The 26,506-nt window shown below is 44.3% G+C and overlaps 1 protein-coding gene across 1 annotated transcript in view; it reads left to right on the forward strand.

Moving 5' to 3' along the window:
- Positions 1-26,506, forward strand: part of MYO10 (myosin X) — a 272,061-nt gene that overhangs the window by 118,234 nt on the left and 127,321 nt on the right. The window contains exons 4-5 of the mRNA XM_017969978.4: positions 17,059-17,246; positions 26,172-26,306. Of these exons, the coding sequence (XP_017825467.1) occupies positions 17,059-17,246; positions 26,172-26,306 (323 nt within the window). The remainder of the gene's footprint in view (positions 1-17,058; positions 17,247-26,171; positions 26,307-26,506) is intronic.

Raw genomic sequence — 26,506 nt, forward strand, 5'->3', positions numbered from 1 at the left:
GCTGGGATTATAGGCATGGGTTACTACGCCTGGCTGAAATGTTTCTAATTGTTTAATTGGACAATGTCAAACAATTTGGTTACATAGAAGGTATGGGCAAGGCCAGGCATGGTGGCTCACACCTTTAATCCCAGCACTTTGGGAGGCTGAGGTAGGTGGATCACAAGGTCAGGAGGTCAAGACCAGCCTGACCAATGTGGTGAAACCCTGTCTCTACTAAAAATACAAAAATTAGCTAGGTGTGGTGGTGCGTGCCTATAAGCCCAGCTACTGAGGAGGCTGAGGCAGGAGAATTGCTTGAACCCGGGAGACGGAGGTTGCAGTGAGCCAAGATTGCACCACTGCACTCCAGCATGGGTGACAGAGTGAGACTTCATCTAAAAAAAAAAAAAAAAAAGTTAGTGGGCATAGAGCACTAGAACACAGTTAAATCATTAATTCATTGGGTGGATTGGTGGTGAAATTGTATGTCCTCAGCATTGCGATGCTGATGCTGCCTTGCCTGGACACTAGGCTCTGTGTAGGCTCCAATGACTACTTACGGGAGTGGCTTGTTGAAAGATTGAATAAATGAAAGGCACCTCATTGATTAGTGAAGACAGACACAGGCAAACCATGGGCTATATAGCTCTGGGTGGCAGTGGGTGTGATAAAAATACTTACATGGGAGCACAAAGAAGGAGCATCAGAATGAGGACGAAATGAGAGGGTCAGAAAATGATTCCTCGCTGAGGCACTATTAATCGTTGACCTAAGTTCTGAGCATTTGTAGAGGAATTTGGCCAAGAAGGAGGGTGGCTGTCCTGGCAGCGGATCATCATGTGGAAAGACAGGAACCAGCGTGACGTGTTGTTATTTAATATCCAACGCAGAACATTCTAGATGGCAGAGCAAAGGCTGCATGCCACTGGCTGGCAAGGCGGTCGAGAGCAGTGGAGGAAGGACGGGCTCTGTGCAACTCAATGAGCTTGAATGGACTAATGAAAAGTGTAAGGGGAGTACTAAACACTGGGGTCTATTGGGGGGAAAAGGGGAGGGCCAGTGGGAGGGGGAGGTGGGGAGGGATAGCCAGGGGAGAAATGCCAAATGTGGGTGAAGGGGAGAAGAAAAGCAAAGCACACTGCCATGTGTGTACCTATGCAAATGTCTTGCATGCTCTGCTCATGTACCCCAAAACCTATAATCCAATAAAAAATTTAAAAAAAAAAAAAAAAAAAGAAAAGTGTAGGGGTCAACTTGAAGCATGCTTTTTGGGGAAGACTCCCTTGGCCACAGCATAGTGGCTGAGAAAGGAGGGGCTCCCAGTTAGGAGTTAGTGTGTGAGATACTAAGAGGTAGATGCTAAGTGTTTAACTGGGTTTGGGGGGCAAGTAAGCTGACATTCTCTAGGATTAGTGGATTACTCATTTGGGTAGGCTGTGGTGCCATTTGTCAAGCTGTAACTGTTTGTGAAGTAACAGGTGTTTGGGGGACGTTAGCCCTGTCTGTTGAATTTGAGCCAGTGGACCATGAACATATGGCTCTGTAACCTTACAGCTGAAGTTGCACTCAAGATATTTAGGAAGTAAGTCACTGCCATATTTAGCTGAGATGTTTGAGAGAGAAGGAAAGGGGGGGATGGTGAGTACAAAATAAATCTATATAATGGATCTCACTTCTTAACAATTCTTCCCTTTAGCTGCCATAGCACGGACTTTAAATAACCCAATTCCCCAGTGCATTTCAAACTGTATCATCTACATCGAGTTTTTCAGGACCACGTGACAAAAAGCAGTGTGGCATTTTCATTAACCGTAGCGATGCTGCATACCTGGTTTATGTAGCACAGAGCGGGCACGTGGGTAGCAGAGGATGCCGTGTTGTTACTGATCAGAATCTTAGTCCCAGGGGAGTGGAGCCGTGCCAGGGAAAGTGCTTCAGGGCTGTGGACTTGGTGTCTTTGACTTGATCAAGCCATGCTGTTTAGATGAGTTATTCCTGCTTTGGGATTGTGATCCAACCTGGGTTCCTTGGTCTCTATAAGCACACTGTATATAAGGCCACTGAGTCACTTTACATTTTCTTAGTCATGCTTGATTATTTCTTTTGAAGTGGAATCTCACTCTGTGGCCCAGGCTGGAGGCAGTGACGTGATCTTGGCTCACTGCAATGTCCAGCTCACTGAAACCTCTGCCTCCCAAGTTCAAGCAATTCTCCTGCCTCAGCCTCTCCAGTAGCTGGGATTACAGGTGCTGTCACCATGCTCAGCTAATTTTTTTTTTAATTGTTACTAGAGACGAGGTTTCGCCATGTTGGCCAGACTGGTCTTGAACTCCTGACCTCAAATGATCTACCTCTCTCAGCCTCCCAAAGTGCTGAGATTATTGGCATGAGCCACTGTACCTGGCCAGTTATACTTGATTTTAAAAAAAAAAAGTTATTGGCTAGATGTAAGGTATGCAGCATGATGTTTTGATATACATATGCATGCTGAAGTCAAATGATACCTGATTTTTTGAGGGGGTGTGAAATTTGATAGTAGGTGTTACACCCTTAAGCCTTTTGAAAACCTGGACTTGGTAGATTTTGGACTGAAGAAATGAAGTGAGCTTCTCGCAACATTTTTAAACATTTCATGCTGCAGCTGTTCCAAATTATTAAAATGGGCAAGGGAATGTATTTTGGGGGTAAGTTATGAGGAACTTTTCTGACATGTTTTGATGTGCTTCAAAATAGAATGTACTTTCTATTTCTGAAAATCCATTAAACCGTCCAGCTTGTTTATTCTTTTGGAATTTGAAATCGAACATGAGGAAACCTGCACCTGGCCCCGCCTCGTGTTTGGGAGCTGCATGTGTCCAGTGTCTTAAACTGCGTGGCATCATCATGGCCATTTGTGGAGTGATAACCGGTACCTTTTCACAGAGTGAGAAGTGTGTGAGCCCGCAGCAGATGTTGCCTCATGGCTCTTAGGATTTCTGTTTTTTTCTTTTTTCGAGACAGAGTCTCTTGCCCAGGCTGGAATGCAGTGACATGATGTTGGCTCACTGCAATCTTTGCCCCCTCCTGGATTCACGAGATTCTCCTGCTCACCCTTCCGAGTAGCTGGGATTACAGGCACCCGCCACCACGCCTGGCTAATTTTGTGTTTTTAGTAGAGACAGATTTCACCATATTGGCCAGGCTGGTCTCGAACTCCTGACTTCAAGTAATCTGCTGGCCTTGGCCTCCCAAAGTGCTGGGATTACAGATATGAGCTACTGCACCCAGCCAGGATTTCTTACCACGCTTTGTCTTTGTTCCCCTTGATCCTTAACAACCTAGCTCTTTCCTCACCTCCCTCCCATTTTTACTCACATCACATGTTGAACTTTTCTTATCACTCAGTGAACCTCTTAAACATGCAGCCTATACTTGAGTGACAAAGTCGTCCATGCAAAGTGAGGAGTGAGATGGTATGTTTAAGATGAGGGGGATAAGATGTCCTTGACTGTCGTTATTTTTGCCAAGGAACCCTTGACGTTTCAAATAATTTGTCTTTTTTTTTTTTTGATGTGGGATCTCACTGTTTTGCCCAGGCTGGAGTGCAGTGATCATGGCTCACCACAGTCTTGACCTCCCCAGGTGATCCTCCCATCTCAGCTTCCCGAGTAGCTGAGACTACAGGCGTACACTACCATGAAAAATTAGTTGTACTACGCAGCTAATTTGTATTTTTAGCAGAGATGGGGTTGGGTTTTGCCTCGTTGCCCAGGCTGGTCTCGATCTCATGGGCTCAAGCCATCCTCCTGCCTTGGCCTGCCAAAGTGCTGGGATTACAGGCCTGAGCCTCTGTGCCTGGCCATAGTTTGTCTTTCTTGGAATAAATGATTGGGAACTATTACTATGGTTGTTATTTTACATCCCTGTTGTAGCAGGTTCAGAAGTGCCATTTGTCATGTGTATGGACACAAAGAGTAAACCCGACAGTAAGTGAAGTCCTTCTGTGGGCTGAAGCCCCTCTTCCTCCCCTCTTCAGTGACCTGTTACAAAAATAATTCATTAGGACTTGGGCTGTTGTATCACCTTTTGGTGATTGGAGTAAAGGGGTAAGACCCTGAGGGAAATCTCGGAGGAAGGAGCCTTTGTGGAAATCTAGTTGATTCAAGGTGAGGCCCTGAGCAGACCAGGGCAGCACAGGTGATGGGAGTGGGTGGGTAGCTGTGAGGTTCGTTGAAAGTGGAACACCCGGAGCACGGAGACGTCGGCCGTGCTGATGAGGCCGATGGAGCTCTGTGGGTGGATGGGTGATGGAGAAGCCATTTGCTGCAGATCCACAATGTGGCACATTCTCAAAAATTCAGGGTTCCGTCCTCACTCTGACTCACGGGCTCTGTGACTGTAGGGACAATGTTTGCTGTCCCCTTGCCGGTTTCATTACCTGTCAGAAGAGGCAGGAGCAGAGACCTTTACTGCCCAGCACAGGGTTTTGGAGGATCAAGTGAGTGGATGTATGAATGTATAATCAATCCTTTTAGCTGTAGGATTATGAAATGTCACTTCAAGTTGTTTTGCTCTGATACTAAATGGAGGTAGATAGTCTAAGGAGGGCCTTTGATTTTTTCTTTGAGATGGAGCCTCACTCTGTTGCCTAGGCTGGAGTGCAGTGGCACGATCTCAGCTCACTGCAACCTCTGCCCTCTGAGTTTAAGCAATTCTCCTGCCTCAGCCTCCTGAGTAGCTGGGACTACAGGCACACCCTGCCACACCCGGCTAATTTTTCCATTTTTAGTAGGACAGGGTTTCACCGTGTTGTCCAGGATGGTCTTGATCTCTTGACCTCATGGTCCACCCGCCTCAGCCTCCCAAAGTGCCAGGATTACAGGAGTGAGCCACCATGCCCAGCCTAAGGGAGGTCTTTGAATTTTTTTTTTTTTTCCTGAGATGGAGTCTCACTCTGTCACCCATGCTGGAGTGCAGTGGTGCGATCTCGGCTCACTGCAACCTCTGCCTCCTGGGTTTAAGCAGTTCTCCTGCCTCAGCCTCCCGAGTAGCTGAGACAAAAGGTGCGTGCCACCACACCAGGTTAATTCTTGTATTTTTAGTAGAGATGGGGTTTCACCATGTTGTCCAGGACGGCCTAGATCTCCTGATCTCATTATCCACCTGCCTTGGCCTCCCAAAGTGCTAGGATTACAGGTGTAAGCCACCTCATCCTGCCTGAATTATTAATGAGAGTAATTGGAGAGAGATCCAAGATGGCTGATCGCTAACAGCTCGGGATAGTAGCTCCCAGTGAAAGCACAGAGAATGAGAGGACGTCACACCTTCAGACAAATTTTGTCGCTCACGGATCAGAAGATTCCCAGCAGAGGAACCCCACGGGTTGCCAGCGCGACTCTTGTGGCCAGCACGGCAGTTCTTGGTGCAGAGTAAACAGGACTGATTCCCCTTCTAACCAACGTTTGGAGCTCTGGGAAGGCAGAGTCGCCTATTACATATTCAAGAAGGAAGCCAGACTAGAGATTTCCAGGCAGAAGAGCACCATCAGTCTTAACGCCGCCGTTTTGGCTGGCACAGTGGGTTGCTCAGATTCCGGCACTGGGAATCAATAAATTGGACGTCCACTCAGAAACCTAATTAGAAAGGCGGTAATTGTAAAGATGACAGATGGATAAATTTATAATGAAGGGAAGAAACCAGCCTAAAAAGGCGGAGAATACCCAAAATCAGAACGGCCTCTCCATCTACAGGGGATAACAGTTCTTCATCAGCAATGGAACAAGGCCTGATGGAGAAAGACTGTGTTTCATTAACAGATGTAGGCTTCAGAAGGTGGATAAGAAACTTCTGGGAGTTAAAAGAACTTGTTCTAACCCAATGTAAAGAAACTAAGAACTTTGAAAAAAGGTTTGACGAAATGCTAACAAGAATAGACAATATAGAGAGGAATATAAATGAATTAGCGGAGTTGAAAAACAACACGAGAACTTCGTGAAATATGCTCAAGTTTTAATAGCCAAATTGATCAAGCAGAAGAAAGGGATATCAGAGCTTGAAGACCAACTTAATGAAATAAAACAAGAAGACAAGAATAGAGAAAAAAGGATAAAAAGGGATGAGCAAAGTCTCCAAGAAATATGGAACTATGTGAAAAGACCTAATTTACATTTGATTGGTGTACCTGAATGTCATGAAGAGAATGAATCCAAGCTGGAAAATACTCTTCAGGACATTATTCAGGAAAACTTTCCCAACCTAGCAAAGCAGGACAATATTCAACTCCAGGTAATACAGAGAACACCACAAAGATATTCCTCAAGAAGAGAAACCCCAAGGCACATAATCGTTAGATTCACCAGGGTTGAAACGAAGGAGAAAATACTAAGGGCAGCCAGAGAGAAAGGTCAGGTTATCCACAAAGGGAAGCCTATCAGACTTACAGCAGATCTCTCAGCAGAAACCCTACAAGCCAGAAGAGAGTGGGGGCCAATATTCAACATCCTCAAGGAACAGAACCTTCAGCCCAGAATTTTATATCCAGCCAAACTAAGCTTCACAACTGAAGGAAAAATAAAATCTTTTATGAACAAGCAAGTACTCAGAGATTTTATTACCACCAGGCCTGCTTTACAAGAGCTTTTGAAAGAAGCATTACACATAGAAAGGAACAACCAGTAAAGCCTTTCTAAAAATATACCAAAAAGTAAAGAGCATCAACATAATGAAGATTTACATCAACAAATGGGCAAAACAACCAGTTAACATCAAATGGCAGTAACCCTAAATTTAAATTGACTAAATCCCCCAATCAAAAGGTACAGCCAAAACCCAATGGTATGCTACATCCAGACCCATTTCACATGCAGGGATACACAAAGACTCAAAACAAAGGGATGGAGAAAGATTTACCAACCAAATGGAGAGCAAAAATAAATAAATAAATAAATAAAAAGCAGGAGTTGCAATTCTCGCCTCTGATAAAATAGATTTTAAAGCAACAAAGATATAGTGGTAAAAGGATCAATGCAACAAGAAGAGCTAATGATTCTAACACCCAGATACATAAGACCTATAAAGAGACTTAGACTCCCTAGACTCCCACACAGTAATAGTGGGAGACTTCAACATCAATATTAGATAGATCAACGAGACAGAAAATTAATAAGGATATCTAGGACTTGAACTCAGATCTGGAACAAGTAAACTTAATAAACATTTATAGAGCTCTCCACTTTAAATACACAAAATATACATTCTTGTCAATACCACATCACACCTACTCATAGGTTTAAATGAAATATTGATCGGCTATTATTAAGCACAATTATTGGCATAAAAGAGGTTTCCAATACCCATTTTTAGAATAAAGCAACATTCCCGTTCTCTCTCCCTCTTTTTCTTCCTCTTTCTTCCTCTCCTTCACTCCTTTTTTTCTCTTTCCTTCTCTCCTTTCTTTTTTTTCTAAAAAAAAAAAGTCATTAATATTTGCTCTTGTCTACTGAGTAATTTTTATACACTATGGCAACATTTTCTGTAATCTTAAAAAAAGAAATCAGTTTCTTTCTTTGTACCAGCCAGACACACATTTTACATATTTTTTTCTTTTTGGCTTTTTAAGGAAGAGATTTCAGATTATCAAGTTTTGGTTCCAATTAAGTCTGGTCCTTTGATGTCCCTGTTGGCTTGTGGGAGTTCATTTGCTGAAATACTGCCAGCCAACATCAGCTGTTGATTAATTATTTGAACTCTGAGGTGACAGTCTTCCTGAAAATCTCAATGCCTTTTATTCTTTCTATTTCTGAATAGGCTATAACTTATCACTAGAACATTTTTATTTAATTTGGGTTAAAATTTGAAGATGTGTCTTCTAAAACTTTTTTTTTTCCTTTTGAGATAGGCTCTCTGTCACCCAGGCTGGAGTGCAGTGGTGCTATCCTGGTTCATTGCATCCTCTGCCTCCTGGACTCAGATCATTCTCCCACCTCAGCCTCCCGAGTTGCTGAGACCACAGGTGTGCACCACCACACCCGGCTAACTTTTTAGATGTATTTTTCATAGAGACGGGTTTCAACATGGTGCCCAGGCTGGTTTCAAACTCTTGGACTCAAGTGATGCTCCTGCCTTGGCTTCCCAAACTGCTAGGATTACAGGCATGAGCCACCATGCCTGGCCTTTTTTTTTTTTTTTTTTTAAAGAGACAAGGTTTCACTTTGTCACCAAGCCTGGAGTGCATGACATAATCACTGCCTACTGCAGCCTTGACCTCCAAGGCTCAAGCCATCCTCCCACCTCAGCCTCCCTTGTGGCTGGGAATACAGGCATGTGCTACCACGCATGGGAGAAACAGGATCTCACTGCGTTGCCCAGGCTGGTCTGGAACTCCTGCGTTCAAGTGATCCTCCCATCTTGGCCTCCCAAGATGGGATAACAGGTGTGAGCCACCACACCCAGCCTCTAAAACTTTTTATTAGGGCTGGACGTGATAGCTTACACCTGTAATCCCAGCACTTTGGGAGGCTGAGGTGGGCAGATCTCCTGAGGTCAGGAGTTTGAGACCAGCCTGACCAACATGGGAAAAACCTTGTCTCTACTAAAAATACAAAAAAATTAACCGAGTGTGATGGCGCATGCCTGTAATCCCAGCTACTTGGGAGGCTGAGACAGGAGAAGTGCTTGAACTTAGGAGGTGGAGGTTGTGGTGAGCCAAGATCATGCCATTGTACTCCAGCCTGGACAACAGGATCAAAACTGTCTCAAAAAAGAAAAACAAAAAAACACTTCTTATTTAAAGTTAAGGAGCATAATGTGTCTTGTTATTTCCTCTCAAGTCTATGTTTGTTTTTAATCTCTCTTTATACTTTGAAAAAGAGATTAATGTATTCTGTACACCAAAATTCCCAGTATTACCTATTGTTTTTCTTTCTTTAAGAAAAACCTAATTGTGGTAAAATGCATGAATAAAATTTATCACAGCCATTTCTAATGCACAGTTCAATAGCATTAAGTATATTTAGAACTCTTTCGAATTCTAAGTATATTTAGAATCTCCAGAACTCTTCTCCTTCTGCAGAAGTGAATCCATACGCATTTAGCAATAGCTCACCATTTCCCCATCTCTAGCCCCTGCTAGCCACCCTCCCACTTTCTGTTTTTATCAATTCGATTACTCTGGATACCTCATATAAGTGGAATTGTGCATTTCCACTTTCTTTGTCAATTTCAGTCTTCCGAATGCCTCATACAAGTGGAATTGTACAGTATTGATCTTTTTGTGACTGTCATATTTCACTTAGCATAATGTCTTCCGGGTTCATCCATGTTGTAGCATGGGTCTGAATTGACATCCTTTTTAGGGCTGAATAATTCCATTGTATGGATATACCACGTTTTTGTATCCGTTCATTTATTAGTGGACACATGGGTTGCTTCTACCTTTTGGCTGTTGTATACTGAATATTTTTTATGCATGGTATATAGAAAGTTTGAAAAAGCATCCTTGAGTTAATTGAAATATGCATGAAAGAATAAGATAGTGCTTGGAGGATGTGGGTTTAAGGAAAATCTTGAAAACAGCAGATGCAGGACACGTTATGAATGCTTGTTTGTTTTCTCTTGTTTAGAGTACTGAATATGGTCTAAACCATGGGTTTTGAAATTTTCTTTTTAGAATATGAATTTTTTTCTTTTTAGAATATTAATCACAAAATGAGAAGGACTATAGCAGTGGCATCTACATCCTTAGAGTCATGTTGGAATATAGCCATGTACCATTAAATGCGTGATCTTCACGAGGTCAGGAGTTCAAGGCCAGCCTGGCCAATATGGTGAAACCCTGACTCTACTAAGAATACAAAAAATTGGCCGGGTGTGGTGGCACGTACCTGTAGTCCCAGCTACTCGGGAGGGTGAGGCAGAAGAACCGCTTCAACCCGAGAGGTGGAAGTTGCAGTGAGCTGAGATCGCGCCACTGCATTCCAGCTTGGGTGATAGAGTAAGACTCTATCTCAAAAAAAAACAGCGTGACTTAGCCGGGCGTGGTGGCTCATGCCTATACTCCCAGCACTTTGGGAGGCTGATGTGAGCAGATCAATTGAGGCCAGGAGTTTGAAACCAGCCTGGCCAATGTGGTGAAACCCCGTCCATCTCTACTAAAAATACAAAAATTAGCCAGGTGTGGTGGTGCGTGCCTGTAATCCCAGCTACTGGGGAGGTGGAGGCAGGAGAATTACTTGCATCTGGGAGGCCGAGGTTGCAGCTGAGATTGTGCCACTGCACTCCAGCCTGGGCAACAGAGTGAGACTCTGTCTCAAAAATAAACAAATAAGTAAATACATGAATGATCTTTAAAAATCAGGTGCAACTATTTATATTTAAGCGTTTTTTCCCTACCCAACAAACAGAAAGGGTCCTGAACATTTTTTGAGGAATTTGCAGAGTTCAACTCATGGTCCAGTTGAAAGCTATAAAGTGTTCACAGGGCATAAAGGATCATCACACGTCCGAGGCAGGCAGCTTCTAGGATGCACATAACTTTTTTGATTACTTACCTTAAAAGGCCAAAGGCTTTGAGCATATTGAAATGCATATCATTTTGGAAAAGAATTTTTTTTTCACTTGATACAATATATCATGTGTAAAATTAAAAGTAAAATAAAAGCCTGGCTTGGTATCTTCTGTTGCGTTAACCATGCATTCAAAAGACCTTTTATCCACAAACACTTTGCAATACCCCCTGACATAGTGGCCCTTGGAGGAAAAGACTTTAGCCTTTCATTCTACAGGAGATTTGGCACTTTCTTCAAACATAGCCGTGGGGGTGGCGCATAGCAAGGCTGAGTCCCATGGCCAAGCAGATGGGAGAACAGCAGAAGCTTAGGAGCCCGGGTGGTTTCAGTGTAGATTGAAAGATAGTGTTTTCCTCACTTGCTGTGGGCACCACTTTTATGGGCACAGAGCCTGAAGGAGTCCCAAAATCCTCAAGAAAAGATGAAATCAGGTTCCTAACCCTGGTAAAGAATCCAAGAGCATATGCTGTATCCTTCAGAAGTTTCCCATCAGAATGGGAATAATCAAGCCTTTCTTTCCTAAAGCAGCAAAAGTCTGTTATTAACAATACTTTTGTGGAATTAAAATACATTTTTTTTCCTTTTCTATTTTTTGAGACAGTGTCTTGCTCTTTGCCCAGGCCAGAGTGCAGTGGCGTGATCTCGACTCACTGCAACCTCCGCCTCCCGGGTTCAAGTGATTCTTCTGCCTCAGCCTCCGGAGTGGCTGGGATACAGGCATCTGCCACCATGCCTGGCCAATTTTTTGTCTTTTTAGGAGAGACGGGGTTTCACCATATTGGCCAGGCTGGTCTCAAACTCCTGACCTCGTGATCCACCCACCTCTATTTTTAAGTAGAGATGGGGGTCTTGTTATATTGCCCAGGCTGGTTTTGAACTCCTGGGCTAGGGCAATTCTCAGGCTTTGGTCTCCCAAAGTGTTGTGATTGTATGCCTGACCCACTGTAGCTGGCCAGAATTTTCAATGTCTTGACAGTATGTAATAATGAGGGACTATATTTTTTTCATGGTAACTCAGTAGGTTGACTGACAGATGAGACATGCATCTTATTGTGAGAGTCAGATATGAAGATCAATGTTGTTGTAGGAAAATGTGCAACCGCCAAAGCTGTGCCGGTCCTTGGCCATGATCAGCATCTCCTGTAACTAAGGCAACTGCATGGTTTTGGTCTTTCACTCTCAAACCATGTGCTTTTTGAGGCCATCTGGTAAAGTGCTCTGTTTCACAGCATGCTGGATTATCTTTTCTCAGATGACTCAGTAATTGATTGGTGGCACTAGTGTGGGCTGGCAGGGACTCGGCTCAGCAGAGAAGAGTGTCCTGAGGCCTTTTGTGAGCTGCAGCTGCATCACCGTCAGCAAGGGTGCCACATAATTCTACAGTGTCTGTGGACTGCCTCCACGGGGAGCGTCAATGTTAAGAGTTCTTCTTTGGCTGGGTGCAAGGGTTCATGCCTGTAATCCCAGCACTTTGGAAGGCCAAGGTGGGAGGTGGATGGATCACCTGAGGTCAGGAGTTCAAGACCATTCTAGCCAAAATATAGTGACACCCCATTTCTCCTAAAAATACAAAAATTAGCTGGGTGTAGTGGTGCACACCTGTTATCCCAGCTACTTAGGAAGCTGAGACGGGAGACTCGCTTGAACACAGGAGGCGGTGGTTGCAGTGAGTCTAGATCGCGCCACTCTATTCCAATCTAGGCGACAGAATGAGACTCGGTCTTTAAAAAAAAAGTCCTTTCTCTTCTAAAGCACTGCCGATGGGGTAGAGAGGACCTGTGGACCTTGATTTCTGGGCTGCTTATGTTGTCTCTTATGTTGCGGTGTGGTTGCCGCAGCTACCACGTTGTCATTCTGAAACATTTAAAAACTGTTTCATTGGATGAGGTGCCATGTGAATTACTGAAAAAGTCAAGCATGAGGCCATTTTGGATGTTGCGTTTTCACCTTTGCTAACGGGCTTAATGTCACTTTGTCCCTCCTACCCTCATTCAAAGCCCATGTCATCCACGCTGTCAGAACGAGCAATATTTTAAAGGATGTTCTGTGGGTAGTGAGGGTTCCTCATCAGAGGAACATGGTTTAAAAGAAATGATCATTCTTTCAAAGAAAGCTGTAGAAAAAGTTTTAATGATGGCTTTGAGAGTAAATCAATGCCTTAAGAAAGAAGGACTCATCTCAGAATTTTACAGCAGCCGTACAAATGTGTTATGAATGGGGCATGCAAAATGATAAGGGCATATCATTTTTTAAAGGTGTGTTAATGATGGGTGAATATCCTAGTAATAGATTAATTAATTTAATTTAATAATAAGCCGAATGCCCATGACCCTGGCTTTCACCTTCTGCTTGTAACTGAGGAAGAGGATTGGCGTGTGCTCAGTAGAGCCCCCCCGTGTTGATTGCTGGCAGTGTTGACTGTTGCTTGTCAGCTTCCTCTGACCTACTTGGCTGCATAGAGAGTTACAGTCAAAGTAGGGAAAAAAAATAAGAATGTATTTCACAGTAAAAATGAACATTTTTGATACTTAGCAGAAAAAAACAACAATAATGTAAATGACTATCAAAAAGGTAGAAAACAAACATAGCATTTTAAACAAAGTAGTGGAAGGGGCCAGGCTCTCACAGCCTCAAGTATTGTCTGCCTGCCCCTTCACCTCTGCAAAGGTTGGTGTAGAAGGAGGCACTAGAGTGTCTGTGGTCCAGGCACTGACAGAGGATGGAGGCATCCTCAGGAGTAGGACGCTTCCTTTTCGAGCTTCCGTCTTTTTTTTCTGGCCAAATCTTCCCCATAGTGTCCCAACAGGACAAAATGGGCTTTCTAGAGAGTTGATTTTTCCAGGGACCTGAACATTTACTCATAAAAGCACCAGATCTTTTTTTTTTTTTTGTAATTAAAGTAAAATTCATTTAACATAAAATTAACCATTTTAAAGTGTACAGTTTGGTGGCATTTGTTGGTACATTCACAATGGTGTGCAACCAACACGTCCGTTTCAGTCGGCTTTCTGCTGCTATAACAGGATGCCACACACTGGGTAATTTATAAGCACTAGAAGTTTACTCGGCTTTTGGTTCTAGAGACTGGCAAGTCCAAGAGCATGGTGCTGGCATCTGGTGAGGACCCTCTTGCTGTGTCATGGCCTAAGGCATCATGTGGCAAGAACGCTTGAGTGTGAGACAGAGAATGCATGTTGCACTTACCCTTTTATCCAGCGCCCACTCTGCAATAACTCACTCACTCCCACAATAATGGCATTAATCCATTTATGAGGGCAGAGCCCTATGACCTCTTCACCTCTTAAGGGTCCCACTTCCTAATACTGTTAGAATGGCAATTAAATTTCAACACGAGTTTAGGAGGGGACGAACATTCAAACCATACAACCTGTATCTTAGTTCTACAATATTTTTATCACCCCAGATAGAAACCCTGTACCAGTGAAGCAGTCACTCCCCCTCCTGCCACTGCCTGCTCTTAGCAACCACCAATCTTTCTGGATCGGTCTGTTATGTGAACTTTTGTGTCTGGCTTGGTATGTCTTCAAGGATCTTTCCCACTGTAGCATGAATCAGCACTTTATTCCTTTTTCTAGCTGACTAGTGTTCCATGGTGTGGCTGTGCCACATCTTATTCATCCACTCGTCTGATAATGGGCCTTGGTGTTCTTTCTACCTTTTGGTTATTGTGAATGGTGCTTCTGTGAACATGTGTGTACAAGTGTTTGAGTATTTGCTTTCAGTTCTTTTAGGAGTGGAATTACAGGATCATGTGGTAATATCTTTTATGTTTTTATCCTTTTTAAATTTTTGACTTCATATTATTTCCAAAGCACCTTCCAGGTTGAGTAACCCTTATCCAGAACCCTTGGGACCTGAAGTGTTTTGGATTTCTGACATTTTCTCAGATTTTGAAATATTTGCATCATATTTACCAGTTGAGCATCCCTCATCAGAAAATCTGAAATCCGAAATGCCTCAATGAACATTGCCTTTGAGTATCATGTTGGTGTTCAAAGAGCTTCAGGTTTTAGAGCATTTCAGATTTTGGTTTTTGGATTAGCGATCCTCAACCTATATGGATTTCTTTAGATTTGAAAAGTTATACTGAACATATAATACTTTGCTTGATGTTCCTGGCATGTACTATGAATATAAAACATTGCGAATTGCTATAATACGGTGCAGATGCTCTCAGGATGTTTGGACTTTCTGTCTAGTTTCGCATGTTTCTTGTTGCCCTCCCCCAGGCCCCCTGGGTGTCTGCGTCCCTGGTGTCTTTGTGTGTGTTCACATTTCCTCTTCTAACAGTCACCAGTCAAGTTGGACTGGGGCCCACCCTAATGGCCTCATTTTAATGTAGTTTTCTTTAAAGCCCCTGTCTCTAAGGATAGTACCATTCTTAAGTACTGGGGGTTAGGGCTTCAGCATGTGAATTTGGGGAGAAGGCACGGATCAGCCCGTAACACCTCATAAAGCCGTAGACACACTGTGCGAGCTTCATAAAGGTTGGGGTGGTGGTTGGTGGTGGCGTCACAGGACTCTGTGCTCTCACCCCTGTCTGACCGACTTCCTCAGTCGTGTCTGAGCCTGGAAACCAGGTAACCAAACTGAGTTAGTGTTTCTTGCAAAAGTGCAAGTGAGTAGCTGTGTCCACATGGAGAGGCCTAAGGCATTAAGCTTTAGTAACTCGCTGGTAACTCTGTAGCCTTTATTCTTTTCCTTTTTCTTTTTTTGAGATGGAGTCTTGCTTTGTCACCCAGGCTGGAGGGTTGTGGCATGATCTCTGCTCACGGCAACCTCCGCTCCTGGGTTCAAGTGATTCTCTGAGATTTCCTTCTGCTCAAAGAAAATGCTCATTGGGGCATTTCAGATTTTAGATTTTTCTGATGAGGCTTAACTGGTATGTATGATGCACATATTCCAAAATCAGAAAATATCAGAAATCCAAAACACTGCAGGTCTCAGACATTTCAGATAAAGGATACTCAGCCTGGAAGGTGTTTTGGAAATAATATGAAGCAAAAAATTAAAAAAGGTTTACACATATAATAAATTAAGTTTTTGGTTAATTTCTGGCCTGGACATTGTTCCAGAAAGGTAAGATTGTCAGTCCTCTAAGTTCCAGGTAAATTAGGTGGCACTTCATCAAAGTGTGGAGATTGCTGAAAGAATACCTACCATTTTTGAAATGGTCATGTTACCTTTTAACAGCTCTAGCTAACTGCATAGAATAAAATGTGCTATTTTGACTATTTTGAAGTGTACAATTCAGTAATATTAGGTACATTCACAGACCCAGCGCTTTGGGAGGCCAAGGCAGGAGGATCGCTCAAAGCTGGAAGCTCAAGACTAGCCTGGGTAACAAAGCAAGACTGTCTCTCCAAAAAAATTTGTTAAAATATATATATTTTAAAAGGACATTCACAGTGTTCTGCATCCACAGTTACTAACCATTTCGAGAAGTTTTTTTGAGACGGACTCTCGCTCTGTCACGCAGGCTGGAGTGCAGTGGTGCGGGCTCAGCTCACTGCAACCTCTGCCTTCCAGGTTCAAGTGATTCTCCTGTCTCAGCCTCCGGAGTAGCTGGGATTACAGGCATGTGCCACCATGCCTGGCTAATTTTTGTATTTTTAGTAGAGACAGGGTTTCTCCATATTGGTCCAGCTGGTCTTGAACTCCTGACCTCGGGTGATCCACCAGCCTCGGCCTTCCAAAGTGCTGGGATTACAGGCATGAGCCACTGCACCCGGCCCACTTCCAGAACTTTTCCATCACCCTAAACAGAAACTCTGCACCCATTAAACTGTAACTTTCCCTCCCCCTCCCCCAGCCCCTGGCTACCTCTCTTCTTTCTGTCTCCACTTTGTAACCCTGCTGTTTCACAGCAGCCATTTGGTGAGAAAGGAGACTGGACCCGGACAGTCCTTTGTCCACGGGAAGGGATGGGATTGGGGAGGTCAGCCGGGAACAGGGATCTGGGTCTGGGCCGCTTCACCATCTACCTTCTCTTGTTTCCCTTTCACTGCCATCCCCCTTTGAAATGGCTTCATTCGAGACACTCCTGTAATCCTAGCACTTTGGGAGGCCAAGGTGGGCAGATCACCTGAGGTCAGGAGTTCAAGACCAGCCTGACCAACATTGAGAAACCCTGTCTCTACTAATAATATGAAAATTAGCTGGGCGTGGTAGTGCATGCCCATAATCCCAGCTACTTGGGAGGCTGAGGCAGGAGAATCGCTTGAACCCGGAAGGCGGAGGTTGTGGTGAGCGGAGATCGTTCCATTGCACTCCAGCCTGGGCAACAAGAGCGAAACTCCGTCTCAAAAAGAAAAAAAAAAGCAGAGAAAAGAAATGGCTTCATTCATTTGTTCAGAATGTCAGGATTTGGTACTCAGAAGGTGCAGGGACAGTGTGCACCCAGGAGGCAGAAGCCACCTTTCCCCCTGGCGCACACTCAGTGGGTTTTGTTGGAGCTTATCCAGTGGCTGGAGTTAGAAGTGACTCTTCCTGTCTCGCCCTGTGCTTGCAGACCTACATCGGCTCCATCCTGGCCTCTGTGAACCCCTACCAGCCCATTGCCGGGCTGTACGAGCGTGCCACCATGGAGCGGTACAGCCAGCGCCACCTGGGCGAGCTGCCGCCGCACATCTTCGCCATCGCCAACGAGTGCTACCGCTGCCTGTGGAAGCGCCACGACAGCCAGTGCATCCTCATCAGGTACCGAGGCTCAGCCAGTCGGGCTTTCCCACGGCCGGCCGGGAGTCTGTCAGTGCGCCCCACCCGAGCCTCCTTAGGGCATTAACCAGAGAAAGCTTTTACTTTACGACAGCCTGAGTTTCCCCGACAGTTTTCTGCTTTGAATGGCGTGATAACTTAGCTTTCAGAAGGAGCTCACTTAGCAAAGCAGATGGATCACTTTGCTTGGCTCTTGGCCTCAGAATAATTATTCCATTCTGTTCCTTTAAAAAAAAAAAACAAAAAACATTTATTTGCCTTAATTATTCTTTGGTTTATTTCAATGATGAGGCATGGTCCTTCCATCTATTTAAGGATGGAAGCGTTTTGTATCGTCTGCAGTGCTAGTCAAAGGTTTATATGTGTGAACAAGGTTTCTTTTTTCTCTACTGCAATAAAATAACTCTAGACAGAATCTCCCAAATTTAGGAATTTTTAATAATGTGGTGGTTTTAAAGTTTACCTTTGAATTAGCTACAGAAGGAGGGGCTTACTGTGTGTATGTTATGGGCATATTTATTTCCATTTTTTTTAGTGGGGAGAAGGCACTTGGCATGTCTATTTTAGCTGAATCATACTCGCTTTTACAAAGAAACAATTAGCCCCATTATCAAAACCGTTATTACTAGGAACTGTCTAAAAATGTAGTGGAATTTTTTTTTTTTTTTTTTTTAACTAAGATGGGGTTTCACCACGATAGCCAGGCTGGTCTTGAACTCCTGACCTCAGGTGATCAACCCACCTCGGCCTCCCAAAGTGCTAGGATTACAGGCGTGAGCCACCACACCTGGCGGGGAATATTTTTTTTAAATAAATATTTTTGTGGCTAGGTGCAGTAGCTCACGTGTATAATCCCAGCACTTTAGGAGTCCAAGGAGGGCGGTTCACTTGAGGTCGGGAATTGGAGGCCAGCCTGGCCAACATGGAAAAATCCCATTTCTACTAAAAATACATAATTAGCCAGGTGTGGTGGTGCATGCCTGTAGTCCCAGCTTCTCAGGAGGCTGAGGTGGGAGGATCACTTTAACGGGGAGGCGGAGTTTGCAATGAGCCAAGATCGAGCCACGGCATTCCGGCCTGGGCAATAGAGTGAGACTTTGTCTCAAATAAATAAATAAATAAATAAATAAAATTTCTTAATTTTTATTATTAACATGGAAATTGACCTCATCATGTGTATGTTGGTACATCCTGTTGGCTCTGTTGGAACTGTGTTCTGGTGATACGCAAAGCAGGCATGATGAATGTCAGGCTCTTCTAGTGAGGTTTCCATGGAGGAGCCAAGCATCTCTTCATTCATTTCTCCTTCCAGGAGGTCAGTCACGGGGCATAGTTGTCACTGAGAAGCCACAGTCTCCTAAAGCTGCTAGTGTGAAAGAAGATTCGGACTTCTGCTTCAAATGGCTTTCTAGTTCCAACTTGCAGCAAGATAATTATTGTATTATGTCAAGAGGAATGGGAAAGGGAAAGGAAAGGGTGGTTTGGATTTGGGGGGGAGACACTAAAAAGATCCCCCCTCTACGGATTTCCACTTCAGTGGACGTAAGACCATAGGAGACATATGGAGAGCCATATGTCAGCTTAAGACTCCCCGCCAAGTGGCCTGCAAGCATTGCAGCCCCGAATTACACAGACAGACCCACCTGGTCATAGGTACAGCCAGGTAACTGGCAGCCATGAGCACTGTGGGAAACTGATTCCCAGATGGTGGAGAACAAACCGAGGGGCTAAGCAAGCAGCCGCTGCCTTTCTCCTTCCACCCTGGAGCACGTAGAGCAGCCCCTGCTCCTGTGGGGAGGGGTGGGGGCGGGGAGAGGACAGAGGTGCCGGAGGAGGTCCCTCTGAAACCCCAGGGCGGGGAAATGGATGGAGGGTGTTCCTAGTATCCCATATGAGAGCTGATGGAGGTTGGGTAAGAAATAATGACTCACAGTTTCTGAAGCGTTCTCTGTGTTGGACTCTGTGCCAAGAGTTTGCCAGGCACGGTACCTTGAAACCCTGACAGCCCTTTGATGTGGGTGCTCTATGATGATATCTGCAGGTGCCACATACGGAAAGCAGTTTGCAGGGAGTGCGTTCTTCTCACTCGCAGTTTTTACCCATTATCTTTTTTGTAGTTCTTCATTTTTTTTTAACAAATGAGATTACATGTATATGAACAGCTGAATTCTCTCTCTCTCTCTCTCTCGTGTGTGTGTGTGTGTGTGTGTGTGTGTGTGTGCGTTCGTGTTCATCTAACGGGAGAGCAGCATATGGGCAGATGTACTGTCTTCTCGTTACCATTCTAACAGTGCTAATAAAGTGTTGAGCCATAGGAACAACTTGGGCAGAGGGACTGTCAGTATATTCAGTTAAACAAATAGGGTTCATTGTAGCTTGCAGTTAATCAAAATGAAGCGGCCGCTTAATATAGAAACAGAGCTTCTAAGATTCACATACCCAATAAAACAACTTCACCTATGACTAGAACCACTATTTGTGGGCTCCTCTAAATGGCTTCATAAAAGTTCTGGAGTTAGAATTTGAAGATTATTATTTCAGCATACAGAATATAATTTAAGAAGATGAACAGATGGAAAGAGAACAATCTATTGTAAAAGATCAAATCGGTGTCCACACTTAGATCCTTAACTATTTGCCATTGATAATTGCTTGTATTTATTACATTCAGTGGAAAAAATGAGCGTAACTAAGATATCATTTGCTAGACAGCCGCTAAAGAAGAAAATGAAACACCAAACGCAGCCATTGTGCATATATATGTGTGTGTGTAGTAAAATGGAAGGAGGCTGGCATTTTCATGGCATTTAAAAATAAGGGGGGAAGGCGCGTGGATCCCAAACAGAAGGCTCCAATTATGCAATGCTGATGTGAACAGAGTAACTGTATTTATCTAAATTAATTCAGGAAACAGAGACTTTAAAAATAGCTTTCTCATTAAAATGTGTTTCGGTTTTAATAGCTCTCTTCAGCAGTTTTATAAAGTCAGGGTTGAAGCTGTGGGAATTAAGAGAAAATAGAATATAAAAATAGGAGTTGCTGGGCACAGGAGCCCTGTTTAGATTTCCTTGGGCATAAGCTGCCCCCTGGTGGATAAAGTGTTTTACTACTTTAAAAACATTCTCATGCTTGTACCTTTATAATCAGAAAAGAAGCCTGTTTGAACTATACAGAACTTCATAGATCCGTTTTTTCTTGATTTATAAGTGCACGTCGATTGGATAGGCTCCTCGGCTACTTGGTGGCACTGCCAGGTGTCTAGGCTTCCAGTTCAAGCCTCTTTCTTTCATCTCATTTTCAGAGTTGTTGCCTTTCTTGAGGTCTAGTTTTAATTTTGCCATTTTTGTGTAGGTTTAAATGAATGTTAATGCTATTACAGCTTTGAGTGTGTGTGTGTGTGTGTGTGTGTGTGTGTGTGTGTGTGTGTGTGTAAATTTAAAACTCACTTGAGAGTTTTTTTCCATCTAATAACATCAGTGTTTGGCTTTGGTTGATCTCTAGGACGTTTGACATTCACTCTAGTTTTTCCATACAAGGTAGAGGGCAGACAGGGTTTAGTTTATTACGGTGTGTGAGTCCGTTTTCACACTGCTGATAAAGACATACCCGAGACTAAGCAGTGTACAAAAGAAAGAGTTTTTGGGGTTTTTGTTTTGGTTTTGTTTTGAGATGGAGTCTCGCTCTGTTGCCCAGGCTGGAGTGCAGTGGCACAATCTCAGCTCACTGCAATCTCCGCTTCTCGGGTTCAAGCAAGCCTCCTGCCTCAGCCTCCTGAGCAGCAGGAATTACAGGTGCGCACCACCACACCTGGCTAATTTTTATATTTTTAGTAGAGATGGGGTTTCACCATGTTGGTCAGGCCAGTCTCAATCTCCTGACCTCGTGATCTGCTTGCCTTGGCCTCCCAAAGTGCTGGGATTACAGGCATGAGCTACCACGCCCAGCAATAAAGAGGTTTAATTGTATTTACAGTTCCACATGGCTGGGGAAGCCTCACAATCATGGTGGAAGGCAAGGAGGAGCAAGTCACATCTTACATGGATGGCAGCAGGCAAAGAGATTGAGGAAGACACAAAGGCAGAAACCCCTGATAAAACCATTAGCTCTCATGAGACCTGCTTACTACCATGAGAACAGCATGGGGGAAACCATCCCCATGATTCAGTCATCCCCCACTGGGCCCCTCCCACAACATTTGGGAATCATGGGAGTACAATCAAGATGAGATCGGGGTGGTGCACGTCTGTAATTCTAGCTACTCAGGAGGCTGAGGCAGGAGAATAGCTTGAACTGAAGAGGAGGAGCCTGAGGTCAGGAGTTCGAGACCAGCCTGGTCAACATGGTGAACAGGCTGTCTTGACTAAAAATACAGAAATCAGCCGGGCGTGGTGGCATGGCTGTCATCCCAGCTACTCCGGAGGCTGGGGCAGGAGAATTGCTGGAACCCAGGGAGGCAGAGGTTGCAGTGAGCCAAGATGGCACCATCGCACTCCAGCGTGGGAGACAGAGCAAGACTCAAAAAAAAAAAGTCTCAAAAAAATAAAATATTTGGGAGCCAGGACCTTAAAAATAAATAAATAAATAAATAAAAAGAACAATTCTTTGAGAACCTCAAATCTGATCATCACACTCTCCTGCTTAGGAACTGTCTTGTGACTTTCCATTGTGCCTACAAAATGTCTCACAATTTTTAATACAGCCTGTGAGGCCCCACGTCAGTGCTTTAGGTTACTTTTCTTTTCCATTTTCATTATTATAGTTAGAAAGTTTTTTTTAAAGAAAAACATTATAAGCTCCTTTTGGTTGATATGAATGAACACGTTTTTGCCAAAGCCTGTGTTTGTGTTGGCCGGCCGACCTGCTGGCACAAAGCATAGAACTGGAATTGCCTTGGGCTGGTGAGGACCAGGCGGAAGTTCACGGGAGGAGGAAGAGGCGGTTAGACAGCAGCGTACTACGTGCAGAGTCTGTGACCTTGACATTAGTATCTAGGGACATCTGGCGTATTTCTGGGTTTTAGCAGTTTGTGAATTATTTAATTATATTTTTTCTTTGTCCTGTTGTTTATAAAATACCTCCACAGCTTGATATATGAGTAGTCAACACTTATCTCCTAGTAGAGTCCTATCTGAATTGTGTGAGGCCACTTTTCAGAGGAGCAGTTCTTCACCTTGGCTTCATAGTAGAAACATTAAAAAAAAAAAAAATTTTTTTTTTTTTTTTTAAGGCAGGGTCTCGCTCTGTCACCCAGGCTAGAGTGCAGTGGTGCAATCTAGGCTCACTGCAACCTCCTCCTCCTGGATTCAAGCAATTCTCCTGCCTTAGCTTCCTGAGTAGCTGGGACTACAGGTGCCCGTTACCACACCTGGCTAATTTTTGTGTTTTTAGTAGAGACAGGGTTTCGCCATGTTGGGCAGGCTGGTCTCAAACTCCTGACCTCAAGTGATCTGCCTGCCTTGGCCTCCCAAAGTGGTGGGATTACAGATGTGAGCCACTGTGCCTGGCCAAAAAAAATTTTTTTAAGTACAGATGACAGAGTTCTACACCTATAGGTTTGGACAAGGGTCTTATTAGGTGATTCTAATGAGCAGACAGGGTTGAGAACCACCAGCGTAGAGCTACAAATCTGAGGGCGTTTTAAAGTTTTACTTACACAGCTTGAGTAGCCCTTATTCAAAATGCTCTGGGCTAGGCAGATTTCAGCTTCCAGGTTTTTTCAAAATTTTTCGGATTTTGGAATATTTGCATTATACTGGTTGATCATCCCTCATTTGAAAATCTGCCCCAAAGAACCCCAAAGAGCATTTCCATTGAATGTCATGTTAGCGCTAAAAAAAAGTTTCAGATTCTTGACCATTTCAGATTTCATATTCAGATTTAGGGTTACTCAACTGGTATAATGCAGATATTCTCAAAATCCAAAATTTGGAGTCAGAAATACTTCTGGCCCCAAGCATTTCAGATAAGAGATCTTGTACCTGTATAAGAGATTGATATCCATGACTCAGTCCATCTCCAGCCACATTTTTTCTCAGTGTGTCATACACTCTGCTTGAAGTCCATCTTTATAATACAGGGATCCTGGGTTTTCTTTCCTTGACCAAGTCTCTGCTATAGAGTTTGAAGAGTATCTTCTCTGTGGCTGTGTTCAGTGAGCCAGGGTAGCCTGAAATGTCAGCGGTGTAACACAGGGATGGTCGGTTTCTTGTTCCTGTCGCAGCCCCTGGCGGGTAGGGGAGGGACTTGAGTCTACTCTTGAGGCTTCTTTGCTTGGGAGATGTGCCATCTGTGAGGACACTTAGGTGGCAAGTGGAAGATGAGGCCCAGAGAACCATGAAGGGGGTTTTTAGCTCCCAGGCATAGAAGTGGCTGATACCCTTTGGCTCAGTTGTTTAACTGGCTACACTTGGTCTCCTTGTTACTCACTGCCTGCCATTTTTTTTTTCAATTTCTATTTGTTTTTTTTTTGAGACAGAGTTTTGTTCTTGTTGCCCAGGCTGGAGTGCAGTGGCGTGATCTTGGCCCACCGCAACCTCCACCTCGTGGGTTCAAGCAATTCTCCTGCCTCAGCCTCCTAAGTAACTGTGATTACAGGCGTGCACCACCATGCCCGGTTAATTTTGTATTTTTAGTAGAGACGGGTTTCTCTATGTTGGTCAGGTTGGTCTTGAACTCCTGACCTCAGGTGATCCACCCTTCTCAGCCTCCTAAAGTGCTGGGATTGCAGGTGTGAGCCACTGTGCTCAGCCTCTGCCTGCTGTTTTTACTACAAGTGAGTCTAAATGTTCTCTGCTTCTGTGTGCCCAAGGATGAACAGGTAGGTTGAGGAACACGTAACACTGTTTCTGCCTCATCATTTTCACTAGACAACGTAGCCCTCTAGTTTGTGTTTTAATAATTCAGCCACCCATAGCTGCCACATCAATATAGATGTTTTAAATATGGAAGGTTATTTAAATGGTTCCTTGAAACAGTCTCTCTCGGTTTCTGTTAGTCACTGCATTGTTGAATGCCTCTGCTTGCCAGGCATTGGGCCTCGCGGGTACTGCTAACTCAGTGTCTGCTAAGCTGCCTACCGGGAAGATTCTGGAGGCTGGTAAGGGAAACCCCAGCTAAAGGTGGCCTAACTTATGCCGCCTTTTATTATTTCAGACTGCACGAGGCAGGTCAGTTTCAGGGGTGTGCATTCAGCCCTTCCCGCTGGGCTTGCCTCTGATTTTCTTGGCTTTTTGCTTTAGGATTTCAAGACAGGTTTAGATTCTCAGGTCTTTGTTGTCTGCTGCAAAGAGATATTTCTGCCCTGGGGTGTGTGTGTGTGTGTGTGTGTGTGTGCGCACGCGCGCGCGCGTGCGTGTGAGTGTGTGTGTGCATGCGCACCTGCAAACCTCCCCTAGGAGCCCACAGCACCCTTGACATTACGACGTTAAGTCTTTGTGGAATCGTGTCACTGGCCATGCCCAGGCCTGTTGCTAGCAGAGCAGGTGAAGGGATTGGTCGGCCTAGACCAGTGGCCATCCTGGGACCCCTGTACCCAGTCTGGCGTGTCGGTATTATCTCTGCATCATTTTTTCTCTTTTATTATGTGCAATTAATTCACGTTCTTAGCAAAATTCCTCTTTCCTGATAACGTCCCAGCTCTTGGTACTCTACAGGACTTCTCTTTAGAACGCAAAAGGGGCTCATCTGCCCATCCCACCATTCAGCGGTTGTCAGCGTGCTACCGCCTGATGGCGTTTGTATGGGTGTGCTCTTGGTTATCCCTTTGGCTTAACTTTTCTCGAAAGTTCCCAGCCTCTTTGCTGCTTCTCTTCTCTGCACAGTACCAAGCATGGTACCATATGCAAAGGAGATGGGGTTTCTCATTTCAGGTCTCTCTCATGTCCGTATCTTCCTCTCCATCTCCAGCTTGCTTAGCCATGTTTGGGACCCGGCCACCACAGGCTTAGACAATAGCAGCAGCCGGTCTCCTGGGGCACCCTTCAGTCCTTCTAAAGCTTCCCCCAGAGATGCGTTTTTTTTACAGGTGACCTTGATGAGGTCATCGCCCCCTCCGCCTCCTGCATTTGCCTCTGAAGCATCCATCTCAACCTTAGTTCCTCTCCTCTGCTGCCTTTCGTCTCAGCCCAGCTGACCTAACAAAGTCTGGGTCTCATTCTCCCTTAAGAATCTTTCCCAGCTTCTGTGGCTTCTGTGCTCTCTTGGCCTGACTGATGTTTGCCGGTCTTTTAAGGCATAATGCATCCTTACTTCCATCCTTTGCCTCCCTTCCCTCTGGATATTTTGTTCACTTTTCCTTAACTATCACTGTAACACGTGACCTCGGCAGGACTTTGGATCAGGCAGAACTGGTGTTCACAGTCCAACTTGGATACTCAGCCATGCTTTCCTCATGGGACTATTGTGGGAATAACATGATTTACTGGGGGTTGTGTACCTGCAGGTTCATCGCCTGTCCCCTCAGTCATATTCATGAATGATTGCATTTTTATGCACATGTACCTGCTTCAAGTTTCCCAGAAAGATCGCGTTAGTGAGCTCATGCAATTAACCAGACATTTACATGGTGGATGTGTTTGGGATGAACTAGTGAACGAAATGAAGGTCCCTCTCACAGAGTGCACCTTCCCTGTAAGGCACCATCTGTCTTTTGACCTTTCCTTAGTAAAAGGTAGTTCTGTTTGCCTCATTTGCCAGAAGAGGGATGTGCAGGGCCAGAGACAGTGTGGCCAGCAGGAGAAAGGACTCAGCTTCCTTCTAACTCAGCTCTTTGGAAACAGGCATTTTGATCTCCCTTCTCCCACCTTTAAACCATTGTTAAGTACTTAGAATGCCATTGACCAAAGCTGGTTTGGTGGTGTTTTGTTTTAATTCTACTTAGAAGCACAAACTTTGCATTTTGTCTTTCAGTGGTGAAAGTGGGGCAGGTAAAACCGAAAGCACAAAATTGATCCTCAAGTTCCTGTCTGTCATTAGTCAGCAGTCTCTGGAATTGTCCTTAAAGGAGAAGACGTCCTGTGTGGAACGGGCGATTCTTGAAAGCAGGTATTGCTTTATCGATTTTCTCGTTTCCAACAGATAGGATTCATTTCCTTATGGTATGGCCTATTTAAGGAAGAGTTAAAATTAGCTGGTCTAGTTTCTCTTTTTCTTGACTTCAGTTTTACAATTCCTTAAGGAAAGGTCTTGCCATACACATAGGAGTATCTGTTCACCCCAACAACAGCTCCTTCCGTCTCCTGCCC

Source organism: Callithrix jacchus, chromosome 2 (assembly GCF_049354715.1).
Source record: "Callithrix jacchus isolate 240 chromosome 2, calJac240_pri, whole genome shotgun sequence".
In the NCBI taxonomy this organism is placed as follows: domain Eukaryota; kingdom Metazoa; phylum Chordata; class Mammalia; order Primates; family Cebidae; genus Callithrix; species Callithrix jacchus.